The sequence below is a fragment of the Heteronotia binoei genome, chromosome 1 (genome assembly GCF_032191835.1).
Source record: "Heteronotia binoei isolate CCM8104 ecotype False Entrance Well chromosome 1, APGP_CSIRO_Hbin_v1, whole genome shotgun sequence".
Taxonomy (NCBI): domain Eukaryota; kingdom Metazoa; phylum Chordata; class Lepidosauria; order Squamata; family Gekkonidae; genus Heteronotia; species Heteronotia binoei.
The window spans coordinates 220,607,866-220,626,730 of NC_083223.1; the positions used below are offsets into that span (position 1 = coordinate 220,607,866).

Consider the following 18,865-nt stretch of genomic DNA (forward strand, 5'->3'; position numbering starts at 1 on the left):
CATACCCTTGGTCCATCAAAGTCAGTGTTGTCTACTCAGATTGGCAGTGGCTCTTCAGGGTCTCAAGTTAGGGTGCAGACATGTGCTCACGGATCATTGTCACTCAAGAGTTTAGCATATTGTCCAAATTGGGGGTGAGGGAATTACCACAGATTATTAATCTTGATTTAAAAAACAGAAATATTTTGTGGCAATTGCCTGGGCTTTTTTTTTTTTTTTAGCAGGAATGCACAGGAATGCAATTCCAGGGCACCAGATGGTGTGGCCTAATATGCAAATGAGTTCTTGCTGGGCATTTTCTACAATAAAAGCTCCAGCAACTGCTGTAGTTTATGGTTTGGGAAGGTAATGCTACAGTGTGATTTCTATGTTAAGTTGAAATTTTGAAGTTATATTATTATAGTTTTATCTTGCCCTTCCTTCAAAGGGCTCAGTAGGAACACACGATACTACATCCTTTTTTTCAGCCTCACAAACCAACTAGACTGGGTTGAGTGTATGAGAACAGCCAGAGGTCACCCAGTAAATTTAATGGCTGAGCAGCTTTTGAACTCAGTTTTCCCTTGTCCGAATCCAAGACTCTAACCATGTTATCAAAACCAGGTATTAAAATCAGAAGTCTGCTGGCTCATAAGAAGCTATGTTGGATCAGACCAGTGGCCCATCTAGTCCAGCACTCTGTGTCACGCAGTGGCCAAAAAAACCCAGGCGCCATCAGGAGGTCCATCAGTAGGGCCAGGACACTAGAAGCCCTCTCACTGTGCCCCCCAAGCACCAAGAATACAAAGCATCACTGCCCCAGACAGAGTTCCATCAATATGCTGTGGCTAATAGCCACTGATGGATCTCTGCTCCATATGTTTATCCAATCCCTTCTTGAAATTCAATTCAAGCAGCAGATTAAATGTTTTGACTTTTAAATTCTTGAGTAACACAATACCAGAAAACAGACTTCCTAAAATATTTCTTAAGGAACAAATTTTCTTTCTAAATTACATTGGACAACCAGAGTCTGGCTTTAACTGCTGCACTGCTATGGATTTTCCCAGACTTATTTCCCGGGGATGAGGAATTTAGAACAAGAATTTGATATTTCTTCCCAGCATGGCATGGCTTTAGCAAATAGCAATACAATTGCCTATGATGTCCTATGTTTAAACACCAACATCAACTGGAAGATTATTTTGTTCATCTCAGTTACTATCCTGTAGGAAGTGTCATTTTTCTGTTAAGAGTCTGATGCCAGCTGTTGTTTTGAAAGGGAGATTTACTAATGCCCCATACATGGTGCCTGGTTTTGCCTCTGTGGCAAAAGAAAACTTGAGGCACTCTTTGGCTGATACCAGACAAAGAGAGCCGGCCGGAAATCGAGCACCCCAGAGCTTCCGGACGGTGCTCAGAAAAGGGGTGGGCTGTGGGCACCCAGGGAGCATTTGGAACGCTCTTGCGTCCTGTCTGTGGCTCCCCAGGCACCCTTCAGGTGCCTCCCGGCTTTCCAGATGGCCAGGGAGGCACCTCAGAGGCGCTCCAGCAAAAAGGTACCACTTTGAAAGCATGTGGACATGCTTTTTTGTTCTGCCTGCCTCCTGTCCCTCCGGTGGCTTTAAACGCCCATCTGGTATCACACTATCAGTGCTTCTTTCAGTTCCATTCATTTATCATCTAGAAATAAAGTTCTCTCCCAGAAGCTGCTGGACAAAGACAGTGACCTGATCTTCAGTGACTTGTAATTGGGTAATGAGCATCCGAACGTAGCAGCTCAAGCTGGCAGTCTGTGCTTTAGCGCTGGCAAAATCCCATGCTTCTTTTGTTAAATCCTGTGTCATTAATAGTTTAGGATGAAAGCTAGTTTATTGTTCTGCTTCTGCTGCTGTGTCTGTATTTCTTGTATTTCCTGTTTTTCTGTTGTAGCTGATGGCAGTAAACCTGATTTTGAGATTCAGGATTGCTATTAAGGTGCAGAAAATATCAAATATTTAATTTATCATTGTAATTCAATCACCATTTGGACTTCCTATATCAAACACCACAAAAATCCTTAGTGTTCTATTTAGATAACTTCTGCTCCCATTTAGATGGCCTAACACTTTGTATCTTAATTCAGGAATATGGTTTGCAGTATTCTGCTAGTGGCTCAACCGTTACTTATTTCTGGGAGGGTTTCCTTGGATTTAAAAAGACCTGTAGAATGTGGGTCAGCCTTCAGAGAAAATATCAATGTCTTTAGCAGGGAGCAGGAATGTGAGCTTAACTAATAAGCTGGTAGGTTTGTGCCAAATTTAAACCCACAATCTGGATTTGGCACCAAAGATAAGTAAACCCCACTTTTGATTTCTAAAATATTTATATTAAATAATTCATGTGCAGCATTTTACAACTAGAATTACCAGGTCCCTCGCTTTCAAAAACATTTGCATGTTGAGTGCAAGCAACAGGATGTATTGGACAAGTACAACAACCACTACAAATAAAAACGTTAGATTTAGAAGACAGATTGGTGGAGTGCCTGCTTTTTTGGGTTGCCATCCATACCATCAGCCAGTCCATGGATCTTCCTGCAGCTTCTTCTGCCTTCTCTGAAACCCAGCCTGTGCAATCAGTTGCCAGGAGTTATTTGAGAGTGTCCCTCTACCGCACATCCATATATCCTTAACATCTTCTGTTGTGCCTTGGCAATGAATTAAATTGTCATAGCCACTCCCAAGAGTCAATTGTCACTGGAAAACCAGTGTATAAATTTATTAAGCAAATAATCACTATGAAAACAGTATTTTTTTCAAGTGAAGATGGTTCATGAATTATGATGAGCATCATCAGGCATTAAAGCTAGTTGTAGTAGTTAAAGTGTTAGACTACCATATGACAGACTTACCATTCAAATACCTGCTCTGCCACAATATTTACCGAGTGATCTTGAAGCAGTCACTCCCTCAACCTAACCTGCTTCACACAGTTTTTGTGATGATTTACAAGGAGATGGGGAAAGGGAAGTAGGCTACTCTAAGCTCCTTCAAGAATGTCAAAATAAAAAATGTACTAAATAAATAAATGACTGAGGGCTGTATCTTCAGTTGATGTTTATGCCAGTGTGTGAATCACTTAGGCTGACCAGCTGGAAAGAAAGTCAAATGTGTGTCTTTAAGGAAGGTTGGTGTGTGTAGCTTGTCGCAACAAAATGAGGTGGCTGTAAGAAAAGTCACTCCACTACTAAAAGAGTAACAGAACCCCAGTCCTCTTTTGCATCTGGCCATTCTAGAACTGGCTCTTCTTCAGATTACTGGAGTTTTTGGAACCAAAAAATGAGCATTTGTCTGGTGCCAGTAGAAGAGAGTCAGACTGTTGATGTGCTTGGCTTAAATTAGTTACAACAAAGTCCCTGAGGACACAGATCATAAATATGAATCTACTGAAAAGGGCATATGGCCCTTTTCTGTCTTAGTCAAATATCTGAACACCCACCCCTCAGTGTCAGAATGGTGTATTATAAATAGGTGGAGTTTAACACCTGGTGCTATAAAACAAGCAGCTTTTTTGTTTTTTGTAGGTATCTTGGGCTTGTCAAAGCTAGTTCAGGTTCACCCTTGCATATTTCCTTGTGCAATTTCCAGTGTCTCTGTTCTTGTTCGAAACACCAGTCGGAGGTCTGCTGCTGTTTTAAAGAAAAATAGCTCTGTGGCAGGGTTTGCGGTGGGCAAGGTCAAGTGGAGAACCTATTGAGACGGGCCCCTCAAGAGACTGGGCGGACACCTGTATTCCATGGTGCAAAGACAAAGAAATGCTTGCAGCTTCAGTAGACTACTTTATTGGCTTGACTGAGTTACAGCAATCAACAAATAATCCCTGAGCAATTTATGGCACTCCCAGGGCCCACACTTCAGCTCTCCATTCCTGCTCACTTTGATACTATTTCTGAACTCTGCAGCACAACGTCTTAAGAGCCTGGCCCAATATCTGTCCCCACCCTCTCTCCTTAGCCCTCTGCTCAGCAGATCCCAATCCAACCTCAGTCCTAATAGGACAGTTGCACACTCCCTGCACAGTTGCTATGTGGATCAGCCCTGCCCTGACATCAGTGGCCTACCCACTTGTTACCCATCAGTTTTGCCCTGGTTCTCCTTGAGTTTGGAGGTTGTTCCTTTAATTGTGTTTCTCCTGAACTGCATCTGGCCCCCAGGGATGCCACCAGCTCATAATCATTGACAATTGCAATGAATACTCTTTTCCTTCTGCAGATTGAAGTGAAGGGTTTTGCCCCATCACTGCCTAAAGGTTTTGAGTACTGTCTTGTATTTAGATCATCAAGAGCTCCTGTGAAGCAACTTTCTTCACTAATATTGGAGGGTACAAGAAAAAAGGTCTCTTTCAGATACTCTTGGTCTTATAACTCCACCCTTTCCACTTTAACTTCTGATTTGTCACCAGCTCCACCCATCTTCTATCATGCTGCTTCCTTAAAATTGGTACAATCCCAATGTAATTGTATTTATTTAGTTTTACACCAGCAGTGGGCAGAAAGTCCCAGGTGTTGCTAAGATAGCTAACACCTAAGTCCCTGTTCAGATCCAGTTTGTCAGTTTGGTGTAGCCAGTTTGTTGTAATGATTAAGAGTGGCTGGCTCTAATCTGGAGAAGTGGGTTTGATTCTCCACTCCTCTACATGCAGCCAGCTGGGTGACTTTGGGTCAGTCACAATTCTCTCAGAACTTTTTCAGCCCCACCTACCTCACAGGCTGTCTGTTATGGGGAGAGGAAGAAAAGGGGAGTCTAAGCCGCTCTGTCAGGTAATAAAACCAACTCTTCTTCAAGCCAGAGAGAGGAGATAGTGTGAAACCTCTTAATGAATTTTAGTTCAGCAGTTTCATGCTGGAGTCCCTTTTAAGTTGTTTTAAATGGAACTATACTCTGTTGATTCTTTTTTCAATTAATGTTTCTGTGTTTGTTTTACAGAGCTCATCAACTGGCACCGGAAGATCACCAGATTATTCTCTATCTCTCACTGCAACTGGCACTTGTCAGACAGGTAGGTACAAAGATTAGTGTCTATAAAACAGTAGTGATACTACTATAGTGTACAGTTACTTATAGCTACAATCAACGCAGTCTTTTTCTTAGGGCAGTGGCATTCAAACTTTGAACCTCAGAGGAATTCTTCCCATCTTTGTTTATTTGACAATAAATCACTCTGTGACTGCCACAGTTCTCCTATGTATCATAGAAGGCTTTTGAAGTATTTCTCATGGGGCGTTTTCGCACTGACCTTCAAGTGTTGCGACCACCCTCCTCACGCCGGCGGATCTGCAGGGATTTCGCACCAGAAGCGCCGGCGCACCCAAAAGAGCCGGCGACTTCCGTCGCGAAACCAGCTCAAACGGAAACCGCCAAGAAGCAGGAAAACGTTTGAGCTGGTTTCGCGACGGAAGTCGCCGGCTCTTTTGGGTGCGCCGGCGCTTTTGGTGCGAAATCCCTGCAGATCCGCCGGCGTGAGGAGGGTGGTCACACCACTTGAAGGTGAGTGCGAAAACGCCCATGGTGTATGGCCAGTTTACTCAGCACACTGGCCATCATCTCTGTGGACTAAGAGTGCATTACTGAGACCAATGCTCTCTCACAACTGAGGTGTAGTGAAATACTATATAACAAGTAGGGGATTTGTTAGGGGGCATATAATTTTCCTCTATATCCCACCCCTATTATTCTTCTTTCAATTCTCTGGCAGCCCCTTTAAGACTCAATTCTACTTCTACTTGCTTCTCTTCTTCCCACACACCAACCAGTCTGCCTTTATCTGCTCCCCTGTCTCCAGCTTTTCCCTCATTTCCTCCCCCTGCAGCCTCTTCCCAGAAAAAAAATATCATGTCCAGTTTCGTGGTGGCCAGTGGTGCTGAGCCAGGTCCAATTGCATGGTGGCTGCTAGTGCCAGGCCGAGTACAATGGTTGGAACTAGGCCCATCCCTCACAAGTCTCTTATTGCCCTCTCTTCTGAATATTTTAAGTGCCCTTAAATCTTCAGAACTTCATAGTTGGATAGATGCCTCTGATTCATGGGTCAATCTCTTAGCCACAGTACTTCATTGGTTCTTTAAAAAAATCTGTTTATTTCTTGGTAGGCTAATAGAGATTATGAAACTACACGCAAGTTGGTCAGCTATCACTGATATTTTTTTTAAGGAATCCCTGAAGAATCCAGGGAACTCCAGGTTTACCTGCACAGTCTGAAATCTTTACAGCACTATTTTCTTATTCTAAATTAATTAACCCATCAGGTAAAAGCCCTATCCCCTGGCAAAAGAATGATTGTATCTGTATATCATTTAATATTGTGCTATCATTTCTCTATATTTGTATTTGCAACTGGATTATTTTGTCCACACAGGATAATCTAGTTGTAAACTACAGTTGTAGCGCAATTAAAGTGAAATATCCAACGATGTGTGGCTGCAGCCAGCAGTTACCAAAGAGCATGTTTAAGGTTTAACAAATCTGTATTAACTTAACATTATGATTAACCAGGGCTTTTTTTTGTAGAAAAAACCCAGCAGGAACTCATGTGCATATTAGGCCACGCCCCCTAGCGTCACTGTTGTGTCGCACAGGTCTTTTTTGTAGAAAAAGCCCAGCAGGAAATCATTTGCATATTAGACCACACCCCCTGATGCCAAGCCAGCCACAACTGCGTTCCTATGAGTTCATGCTCAAAAAAAGCCCTGTGATCAACTCTTTATAAGCTCAGGCTGCATAGCAAGAAAGCAAAAGCTCAGAAAGCTTAGAATCAAAACATGCAGCCTCATGTGATGTATCTGATTCTGGACTATACTACTGCAGACAGAGTGGGGGAGAATAGGATTTTTGTGTTTTCTTATGTGAATAAATGCTAGCAGCACATTCAAAATTAGCATGTTGTATGGAAAAGCTAAACTAGAACCCTCTTCTTATATGTGCATGGGCATGGCTTAATGGTAAAATGCATGTGCGAAGTATCTTAGGTGGAAGGAAAGACCTTTCTCTGCCTGAGACTCTACCACTCAGAGCAGATGCTGTTGAGCTAGATAGCCCAGTGGCAACTTCATGAGTTTTTCTTATATAAGGAACTGAAGAAAACAAGGTGGCAGTCCAACATTAGGTTTAACCTAAATTGTGCTGACTAAAGCAGCAGCGTCAGGCTACTTCCATTCCATACTGAAAGGAAAGCAGAAGAGGAAGGAGTTGTTTATCTGGGACCTGAACATGCCTCTGTCACTTTTAAGGGAGCCTTATTACATTTCAGCTTATGTTTCAAGAGATCTGAATTATAGCTTTCTGTTCTTAAGCATCTTTACATAAGCTTTAAAACCTCTGAAGAAGCTTCCAGGAAACCAAATTAAATATTAGCATAGATTTTACTTTGAAAAAAACCAAATACTTTCCCCTCTCAAAATTATTCCCAGGTTCATGTTAATAAATACAGTTAGGAATTTGTTTAAAGCCAACATGGTTTTCATAAAGAGTAGCCATGAAAAAACTCATTTAGCTAAATATAGAATATTCATCTGCCTAGTTCTCTTTCTTTGTTCATTGGTACCCTGCTTTAATTATTATGCCAACTATACTGAGCAAGGCTTCATTCAGGCTGGCAGAGGAATCCTAAGAGTACTTCAGGGCTATCTGGACTGAACTTGTTTTCTGGTGGGGGGTTATGGAAATTGTGCCTGCTGTGCCTGGACCACTGTCTTAGATGTGTGTCCAATTTATGCTTAGAGCTTCCAGTCCTGTTTGCAAATAAAGCTGAGTTCTGTGCGTGAATCTCCTTAGATGATCAAAAAGACTTTAGGTTTGTTTTTATAAAAACATATAACATAGGAGCAGGTGGTAAGAAATGTAGAGTCTTGTGGGAGTGGATCAGTAGTGAAAATTTTTAAAAAGACCTTTTCCCCCAAAAAAGAGAATGTAAATTTTAGTAGGCCCAGAAGTGCTATAAGTTCAGATGAGTGGGAGAAATAAAAATGGATGACAACCTTTGTTCAGCAAATCAGCTATAGCTCTGTTATGAACATACAACAACAAGGTAATTTTAGGTTCTTTAATTCCAGAGAAATAGCTGTGTTAGTCTGCTGTAGCAAAATTATATTTTATTTATTTTTATTTATTTATTTATGATTTATATCCCACCCTTCCCACAAAGATGGCTCAGGGCGGCTCACAACAGATAATAAAACAAAAATTAAATTAACATTTAAATATATAAGCAGTTAAAACAGTCAAAACATTTAAAACCTTAAAACATCAAACCTTATAGCAGTATAAATAGCAAGAATCTGGTAAGCTACATTAGTTTCCCATATCAGTTAGGTGTAAGCTAGCCGGAAGAGGGTTGTCTTACAGGCCCTGCGGAACTGAATAAGGTCCCGCAGGGCCCTCACCTCCTCCGGTAGCTGGTTCCACCATGTAGGGGCCATAACATAGAAGGCCCTGTCCCTAGTCGATTTAAGGCGGGCTTCTTTTGGCCCAGGGATAGTGAGAAGGTTTTGGGTTCCCGGCCTCAGTACTCTCTGGGGAACATGTGGGGAGAGACGGTCCTTCAGGTAGGCAGGTCCCAGGCCATATAGGGTTTTAAAGGTAATAACCAGCACCTTGTACCGGACTCAGTATATTAATGGAAGCCAGTGCAGAGCCCGAAGACCCGGCCGAATGTGCCCCCATCTTGGGAGGCCCAATAACAGCCGGGCCGCGGCATTCTGCACCAGCTGCAATTTCCGAGTTCGGCAAGGGGCAGCCCCATGTAGAGGGCATTGCAGTAGTCCATATAGGAGTCCATTAGCACTTCAGAGATTAATCAAATCAAATCAAATCAAATTTTATTCTTATATCCCGCCCTCCCCCACCAGAAGGCGGGCTCAGGGCGGCTCACAGACATGACACGTCATGATTTAATTAAGACAGATAAACAACATTTTAAATATAGTACAGTTACATAAATAGATTAAAATAGATAAAAATAGGTGCTATAAATTCTGTCATCCCAATTACATACTATCAAACATCAGTTTCAGTTACCCATAAGATGGCTAAAGTTACGATGATTTAATCAGTTTAGTCTGGTCCTAATTCAAATGCGAGCTGGAAAAGAGAGGTTTTGCAAGCCCTGCGGAACTGGTTCAGGTCCCGCAGGGCTCGCACCCCCTCTGGAAGTTGGTTCCACCAGCGAGGGGCCATTAATGAAAAGGCTTGCTCCCGAGTTATCTTCAGTCTGGCCTCTCTTGGCCCCGGGATTTGTAGGAGGTTTTGGGAGCTAGATCTTAACGCTCTCCTGGGGATGTATGGGGAGAGGCGGTCCCTGAGGTAGGCAGGTCCTCGACCATATAGGGCTTTAAAGGTAATAACCAGCACCTTATAACGAACGCGGTAGACGACCGGTAGCCAATGCAGATCCCGCAGCACAGGCCGCACGTGTTCCCACCTAGGTAGTCCCACCAACAGCCTGGCCGCTGCATTCTGCACTACCTGAAGTCTCCGCGTTCGACACAAGGGCAGCCCCATGTAGAGGGCATTGCAGTAGTCTAATCTTGAGGTGACCGTTGCGTGGATCACAGTTGCTAGGTCGTCGCGTTCCAAGAAGGGAGCCAACTGCCTCGCCCTCTTGAGGTGGAAGAAGGCGGATCTTGCGGTGGTGGCTATCTGGGCCTCCATTGATAGCGAGGATTCCAGTAGCACCCCCAGGCTCTTGACCTTGCGCACTGGTATCAGTGGCGCACCGTCAAAAGCCGGCAGAATAATCTCCCCTCCCGGTCCGTCCCGACCCACGCAAAGGACCTCAGTCTTCGTTGGGTTCAACTTCAACCCGCTCAGCCTGAGCCAGCCAGCCACGGCTTGTAACGCCCGGTCCAAATTTGTAGGGACATCACCAGTCCGGCCTTCCATCAGTAGATAGAGCTGGGTATCATCAGCGTACTGATGACAACCAAGCCCATACCTCCGGGCAAGCTGGGCAAGGGGGCGCATAAAGATATTGAACAATATCGGGGAGAGAACTGCCCCCTGAGGCACCCCACAATGAAGCGGGTGTCTCTGAGACAGCTTCCCCCCAATTGCCACCCTTTGTCCCCGATTTTCAAGGAAGGAGGAGAGCCACTGTAAGGCTAGCCCCCGGATTCCTGCGTCGGCGAGGCGGCGGGTCAGCAGCCGGTGGTCGACCATGTCGAACGCCGCCGACAGGTCGAGCAGCAGCAATACCGCCGAGCCGCCCCGATCCAGTTGCCGCCGGAGGTCATCTATGAGGGCGACCAAGACTGTTTCCGTCCCATGGCCCGGGCGAAAGCCGGACTGGCATGGGTCCAAGGTGGACACAACACTAACATAAGCTCATACTGAAATAAATGCCTTTAGTCCTTCAGGTAGCTTCAGTTCTTAGATCTTTTTATTAAATATAAATTTATTTTTTTTTAAAAAAATTAAGGTTTAGGGTTGCCAAATCCTACCTTGGCTTTGGTGGAGGATTTTTCTCATGCATGTGGTGCAATGATGTCACCTGGAAGCGACGCCATCATGCTGGGCACGTCATGTTGGGGATGCCTTAGGATTTGGGCCAAAACTGTTTGGTACCATAGAGTTTTTACCCAAATGCTAGATCGTCCCCCATGTGACGTGCCCAGCACAATGGCATCACTTCCGGGTGACGTCATCACACTGGGCTCATTGCATGACGATGGAGCTCTTTGGGGTTGGGGATCCCCCCAGCAGCCTGCTCTGTGCTGGCGGATTGGGTGGCCCCAAACTAGGGGAAACCCTGCCCCAGTGGGAGCTTGGTAGCCTTATTAAGGTGGTATATGCTAAAAAGCACTATAAAAACTTAAATGATGACGCACTGATATTTTACATTACATTTGTATTTTTAGCATAGGGCATTTGTATATTCTAGCACAGGATTCCCCAGACTTTTCCAGCCTGCAGGCAGCTTTGGAATTCTGACACAGGGTGGTGAGTGCAACCACAATATGGCTGTCAGAGAAGATATACAGGAAGCAGAGCAGACCACAAAAGGACAGGGGCTGAGGTTATGCATACAGTATACAGAGGGTAGATAGAGGCTGGGTCCAGACCGGCATTTTAAGCTGGCACAGGGACGGGACACGTGTGGACCAAAAAAGTGTGACCAAACATGCACATCTGCCTGCCATCCCACTCCCACACTCAGACCATCCATAGGCATCCCAGTTGTGGCTCAAAAAGCTACCACTTTGGAAGTAGCAAATTTTTATTCTACACGGCATCTGCCTCAGCAGTCAGAATGCACATGCAAGGCACATTGGCAGTGTAAACTCACCAGGCCGTCCCAAGCCCCTTCCAGCTTTAAAAAAAAAATACATTGATTCCAAGTGCATGGGCACATGTGTGTATGACCAATAAATGAATTGGGGGGGAGAAACCCAAACCAAGCTATGGGGATGGCATGGAACAGCCATCTGACTGTGCTGAAGTGCATTCCAAGCTGGGTATGGGCGCTTTGTGGAAGAGCATGTGGATGGGCTTCTACCACTCCATTTTGAGCCGGCTCAATTTGGGACACCTCCCATGCACCCCAAGCTGCCAGTCTGGACCCAGTCAGAGATGCAGACAGACAGACAGATAGATAGATAGATTTTCAACGTTTCAGGCAGAAGTACTGTTTAAGGGGATGCCTTTTAAAGTTAACATTTTAGCTGTGCTGCCCAAATCTATGTAATCACAATAACTGCAGAATGCCATGGCTTCTTTGAAACAGGGATTCAACCACTGGTAGCCCAAACACACTCGTCAACAAGACTTCTGAGAGGGACAGAGCAAGACATGGAAGGAAGGGTCACTGTTCCAATAGCAAATCTATTTAAATGATTTAAATTTCCCTTTAAGTGGCTTTTGCAAAGGTGTGAGAAGCCTGGAAGCAGTGCAAGTTCACCTGGAAGGGGGGTGAACTCACACCACTTTGTGAGTGAAGCTGAGCCCAAATAAAAGCTGAATGATTTATTCAGGCTCAGCTAGATCAATAGCAGAATCAGATTAGAAAATCTGATTCAACTGAATAAATACCTGAAAAGTACAAATAAGGTGTTTTTTGGGTATTTATTCAGCTCGGTATATACCAAACATATCTTAGTTTTTACCTTTAAGAATATGATATTTACAACTATCTGATATTCACAGATTTGAAGATATCAGGTGTTGATCAGAAAGTTCAATCAGACCTTAGAGACCATGCTGAGAAAGTTGGCCAGGGACCTGGGAATCACTGCAGGGGCCTTTCCAGGTGACTAGAGTATAAGGTACAGTGCAAACTCTTCTGTCACAGAAGATTGATATTAAGGATTGGAGAGAGTGTCAGTTGGCCAAAGACCCTTTCAAACTGCCCAATGGTGACCTACCATGGGTCTGACATGGACAGTGACCTAACCCAAGTCCAGCAGAGCCAGGTCAAGGAAATGTTGCAGTTGGAGCCCCAGATCTTCTTTAATTGACCCTATCAAACAACCATTGTATCCCATGACATTCCCACACCTGAAGGCTAAGTGGCATGCATCCACTGGAGGCCTATTCCACACAAACAATGGGAGGCAGTATCACAGGAAGTGGAAGAGATGTATAAAATGGACATCATAAAACTGTCGTATAGCAGCTGGCAGAGCCCATCATTCTGGTGCCAGAGCCAGACAGGATCATCTGGTTTTGTGTTTACTACAGTGAATTCAACTTAATAACACAGTTTCATGTGTGTATCCAAATGCAAGAGAGAGAGAGAATCAATCAATCCCTGGCCATAAAGTTAGCTATAGGGGCCCTTTAGTATTGCCCAGCCGGTAACCCCTTTACATTGATTGCTGATCATGCCCCCCTAGTTTGGATGTCTTGTACGAAGGCTCACTAAGCCCAGGTTTTATGTTACTTGTCACTTTTACATTACATTTTATAGTTCAACATCAGGCTAGCCAACAGCACCTCAATGGTGATTACATGTTGCAGTTTAAGGGGACTACATCTTTAAGGGGACTGATCCAGGGCTTTTTATGTAGCTGGAACTCACATCATCCAACCTGAAACTGACATCATCGAACCTGAATAACACCAGAATGTTATTAGCACCAACTGTTTTAAATTGTTTTAAATTTTAAGCGATATTATTATGATGATGCACTAATTATTATTATTGTGACTATTGTAAGCTGCCCTGAGCCTGCCTCAGTGAGGAGGGCGGAGTATAAATTTAATAAACCTATAACTCCTTTGCGTATTGGGCCACTCACCCCTGATGTTTGGAGAGCCAGTTTGGTGTGGAGAGCCAGTTTGGTGTAGTGGTTAAGTGTGCGGACTCTTATCTGGGAGAACCGGGTTTGATTCCCCACTCCTCAGCTTGCACCTGCTAGCATGGCCTTGGGTCAGCCATAGCCCTGGCAGAGGTTGTCCTTGAAAGGGCAGCTGCTGTGAGAGCCCTCTCCAGCCCCACCCACCTCACAGGGTGTCTGTTGTGGGGGAGGAAGGTAAAGGAGATTGTGAGCTGCTCTGAAACTCTTCGGAGTGGAGGGTGGGATATAAATCCAATATCTTCTTCATCTTCATCTTCATCTTCTTGATGTAACCAATCCTCCAAGAGCTTATAGGGCTTTTATTCCAGGGCCCACTGTAAGCTCTTGGAAGACTGGCTACATCAGGGGTGTGTGGCCTAATATGCAAAGGAGTTCCTGCTACAAAAAAAGCCCTGGACAGATGCATCTGCGCAAACACCCTGTGTCCAGGCACAACACTCTTCCCCCATTGAGCCCTGCAACTGGCCCACTTATCTGGTCTGGCAGCCATGGAGGAAGATAGCCCACCCAGTAGGGTTGTGCAGCCCCAGCCCCAACACCATCTTCATCATTGCTGATGCCACCATCTCTCCAGAAGTAATGGTAAGCCAAAATACCCTCAAAACGAGGTTGGGGAATTAGTCAGGTGGTCACCTGGCTCACTCAGGATCTTTTACCTGTGTATACAAGATTAACCGTCCAGAAAAGTAATGCTTTAAGAATATTAGGGACTCTAATTTAGTAAAATCAATTAAAATGTATTAAGAAAAATATAGGCTTCCATACAAGATAAAATACCCATTAAAACACACATTCAGTCCTAGGAAACATAGATAGATAGATAGATAGATAGATAGATAGATAGATAGATAGATAGATAGATAGATAGATAGATAGATAGATAGATAGATAGATAGATAGATAGATAGATAGATAGATAGATAGATAGATAGATAGATAGAGGAACACATGGGTAGACAAACAGGGTGATATTTACCTATCGTAGTCTTCAAGAAAGGCTCCAATGGCGACAAGCGAGGAAGTGGGAGAAGGGACCTGAAACTGATCAGGAATCGGGGATGGATCTATGCAGCGGAAGTTGGGATACTGATAGAAGCACACCTGTGGGTAGCTAGTTCACAGATTATAAAGACTCTCTTGAGCCCTTAGGGGATGGGAGGTATGAGGGAGGAGAAAGGTGGTCAGCTGGTGCGTGACCTCACTAAAAGGGGAGGTTTCGCAGTGACCATAAGGGCTGGACTACTGTAACAACCAATAGAAAGTGCATTGGTGACACCTAATTGGGTGCTTACTCTTGACAAATGGACTTGCCTGGATCCCGGATACCTGAGAAAACTTTCAGATTGAAACAGACCAGGGGGCGGCTCCAAAGTGACAGTTGGAAAGAAGAATAGAAGTGACTACTGGGTAGGGAACACTCAAGATTAGGGAACTTATCTGAATGGGTGGCAATAGAGAGTCAAATTGTGGCCTAGGTAACACCCAGTATATACAAAGGAACTTGGCTCTAGCTGAAGATGGTCTTCCTCTTCTTCTATCTTCTTCTGGGCACCAGTCTTTGTCTAGAGTTCCGTTAAACAAAGAAAGTGGCGGTTGGATGATTAACCACTCCTGGGGTGGTAGGTTGCTTGTAGGCCAAAGGTGACATCTGGTGGGTACGTGAGCCGTCCGCTTCGCTGGAATGGAGTCGAGCCTGGTAGGAAGGTGGCTGCGTGGTGTTAGCCCTCCACGGTGGAGTCCATGGTCAGAACTTCATAACCGTTCGCCTGGATAACTCCTGGCGGCGCAGTTTCCTTCGCTCCAATGCTGGGATGGCTGTCATACGGAATGACGGGAAGCCTTCTGTTCTCCTGGTGGGCACTCTTGTACTGGTCTAGAGTGCCTTTGTAGCATTATGGCTGCTTGTACTGCATAAGTCCCTTTTGCCCTTGGATAGGTTTACCCACACTCTCTGGCCAGACATGTGCGAGTCACTTCTCCAGGTGCTCTGGCAACCAAGCTGGTAATCACGATGTTCTTTAAGGGGGCTTTTCCTTACATAATGTGCCCTGGACACAGCATCACAGCTGGCAATCAAACCCAAGCTGGCAGTGTGGAACCTGGCACCACTGTTTCTTGAGAGCTGAGGGTCACTGTTGGAGCTGGGTCAGGCCCTTGGAGCTCTGTTGGCTCCTCCCCAGAAGCATAGGAATGAGAGAGGGCTTTGCAAGCAGCTGAAACTCAGAGCTGCCTTCTGGCCCCAGCTGCTCACATCATTGGCCAGTGTGGCAAAACCAGCAGTCTACTTCATTCGAAGTAAAGAAGGCTGGTCTGGCTATGGGTAAATGGGACCACATGGGATGGAAGTCACAGCTGAGCCAGAGTCAGGTATGGGGGAAGATAGGGCCTAAGAAGGCAATTGAAAGGGTGGTGGAGCCAGAGGAGGGGGATAAATGAAGGCACCACAGCCAAGCGAGGGAGAAAAAAGGGTAGCACTGAGTCTGCTTGAAGGGCCGAGTGCTTCTTGTGAAAAGAAAGGAAGGCCCTCTGGTATCATAACTACTGTCTCCCCTGCCTTCTGTCTGAGGCCTGAGAAGACCTGACCAAGAAGGGCTCAATGGCAAAGAGGGCTGGGACCAAGTGTCAGAGCGCTTACAATGCCCAACATCTTGTTTAAACTTGGCCACTGTATGCACAATCTTACTACACATGCATCATTACCATATCAAGGCAATAAGGGGTCAAGCTATTATTCTCTGGCTTACTAACCTACAATGTGTAGTGGCTGAGAACCCAGTTTAAATACCACATTTGACATGTGCAATGCTGCATAGGTAAATCACACTGTCTTGGTAACAGGCCTGTAGCCAGAATTTTTTTTGCTGGCAGGGCGGATTTTTTTGCTGGCAGGGCAGCCTAAGAGAGACGTCTCAGAGAGAGTCATTGGCAGTCATTTTCAGAAGTACCTTAGTTTTAGCTGAAACACCTTTCTCATTCATTTCTGATTCTTGTATCAAAACAGGTAGATTACAGTCAGGGAGCCTGAAAAAATCCATTACTGGTCCTTGCTTTTGCTTCTGACCAAACTCCCACCACCTTTCTGTGACCTTTCCTCTCACTGCCACATGGCTACTCTGTCCCCTCCCCCCCCCAAAAGAAATCCTTAGCACTCTACTAACCCCCCCACCCTCACTACTCTTCCTACCCAGTGCTCTGCTTATATCCTACTCACTTGCTCTGAACACCCCCACCTGTTCTGCCCACCTCACCCTCACCTGCTATGCTGACGCGGGTACTCAGCCTCCCATCATTCCAGTTGATGCAGAGACTTCTTTACTGTGGTCTCATCCACTGCAAAAGATCACCCTTCCCCAAAATGGTCCTGGGAAAGCCATCCACATGCCCAGGTGTCAGTGGTCTCCTGTGCCTTGCCTGCTGAGTTTGCACCTCTGGAGTGGTGTCAATAGCATCTGTAGCCAGCCCAAGAGCCATCACACCTCTGGGTGCCTGCCGGAGCCTCTTGCTTGTACGCCATGCCATTGGATGGAAAGGCACAGGACTGGACAAAGCAACAGCAGCTGCCCCATCTGAAAGAACTGCCAAGGCCATGGCAGGCAGGGGAAGTAACACTATGCTCCAGGGTGGGTGGGTGCATCTGGCTTCCTTCCAGGATAGGGCAGAGGTCATCCGTTGCCCCCAAATGCCTCACTGTGGCTACAGGCCTGCTTGGTAACATGTTTAAATAAGGGGTACCTATGGCAAACAGAATTGTGAAAGCCAAAGTGATAAAATGAATATGATCAGTATTCAGGCGACATATCAAGCCACCTTGGTCTGTTTTGATTTGGAAGTACTCGCGAGACAAAGGAGGGAGGAGTTTCCCAGCCCTGCTACCTTAAATGCTTTTACCTAAAGATTCCGGGGACTGGGAACATTCTCCCATTGAGATGCAGCCCTTCCCTATCCAGGGCACATGCTGGAAAAGACAGCCATTATTTCTCTTAAATAGGTGCAGTTGGAGGCTATGTTATTTAACTCATCCAAATCATTACAAGGAAAGTGAACTGTTCTGCTGCTGTGAAATGGCTTTTAAGTTTTCATATTTCTGTACACAGGAACAGCAAGGGGGAAAGGTGCCTGTTCAGCTGCTCTGTTTCTTCTGCAGATGTACCGCATTTTCAAAGTTAAACCATATTGTCTGAGACAATCTTCTAGATCAGAGGTGGCCAAACTGTGGCTTGGGAGCCACATGTGGCTCTTTCACACATATTGTGTGGCTCTTAAAGCCCCCACCGCCCCATCAGCTGGCTTGGAGAAGGCATTTCTCTCTTTAAATCACTTCTCAAAGCCAAGCCAACCAGTGGCTTCGAGAATACATTTCAAGTTAACATTGATTTCTTTCCACCTTTCCCTCCCTCCCCCCTCCCTCCATCTATTTGCCTTCCTTCCTTGAAGCTCTCAAACATCTGACATTCATGTCTTGTGGCTTTCTAACATCTGGTTTTTATTCTGTATGGTTCTGTCATTAAGCAAGTTTGGCCATCCATGTTCTAGATGTTCCATGAAATATATAAAAGAAATGGAGGGGCTTTTTTCCATTGGCAGTGTTCTAGCTGCTCAGGGCTAACATTCACCAGTTCCTAATTGTGGCATCAGCTGATGACTTGCACGTGTGAATGAGCTGTCACAAGTCTGGGCACTTGTAGGAAGTGCTTGCCCTTGCCTGTCCTGCTGAGGATCTCAGGTGATGGGTATTGAGAAAGCCCCCTTTCTGCCTGAGATCTGCTGCCAGTTGTGGTACTGAGTCAGATGGACCAGTGGTCTTACAGAAGCCAACTCCAGATGTCCATATGTATTAGCACATGAGAACTGATCAGTCACAAAACAAGGACACAGCAACTTCTTCCAGTTTTTCTCCACCAGACTGCAAGGCCTGAAACTTTGATTAGTGTTTATTTACTTTATTTATAGCCTGCCTTTCTCACTGAGACTCAATGCAGGTATGAAATGTCAAACAAAGCAGAACATAGAATTATAGAAGTGGAAAACAACTCCAGGCCTCACCTAGAAAATGACAGCCACTAGCCTTTTGTTAATTCTTAGCAGGCATCAGTTCAGTTTGTGCCTGGACAAGAGTCTCTCCTAGAGATGCTGTATCCAGAATAAAAACAGAAACCAAGACAGAGCAACATCTCTAATCTGCATGGAGTTACAGTAACAACTCGTTTCTAGAACTTCCCAGGGCTTTTTTTTTAGCAGGAACTCCTTTGCATATTAGGCCACACACTCCTGATGTAGCCAATCCTCCTGGAGTTTAAAGTAGGCCCTGTAAGAAGTGCCCTGTAAGCTCTTGGAGAATTGGCTACACCAGGGTGTGTGGCCTAATATGCACAGGAGTTCCTGCTACAAAAAAAAAGGCCTGGAACTTCCTTTTCCCCTCCCTCCACTTTCCACATATGGTTAATCCTAGACAATCCAAAAATACTGGCCTAGATCAAGGCCCCCAAAGATGGCAGGACAGTTGTTAAAAAGATCACAGGTGTTGTTAAAAGGATCAAGCTGCTCTGATCTTCCACAAGG

The 18,865-nt window shown here is 45.1% G+C and overlaps 1 protein-coding gene across 1 annotated transcript in view; it reads left to right on the forward strand.

The window, feature by feature from the left end:
• Nucleotides 1–18,865, forward strand: part of TTC7A (tetratricopeptide repeat domain 7A) — a 276,147-nt gene that overhangs the window by 136,960 nt on the left and 120,322 nt on the right. The window contains exon 14 of the mRNA XM_060247872.1: nucleotides 4,947–5,019. Within this exon, the coding sequence (XP_060103855.1) occupies nucleotides 4,947–5,019 (73 nt within the window). The remainder of the gene's footprint in view (nucleotides 1–4,946; nucleotides 5,020–18,865) is intronic.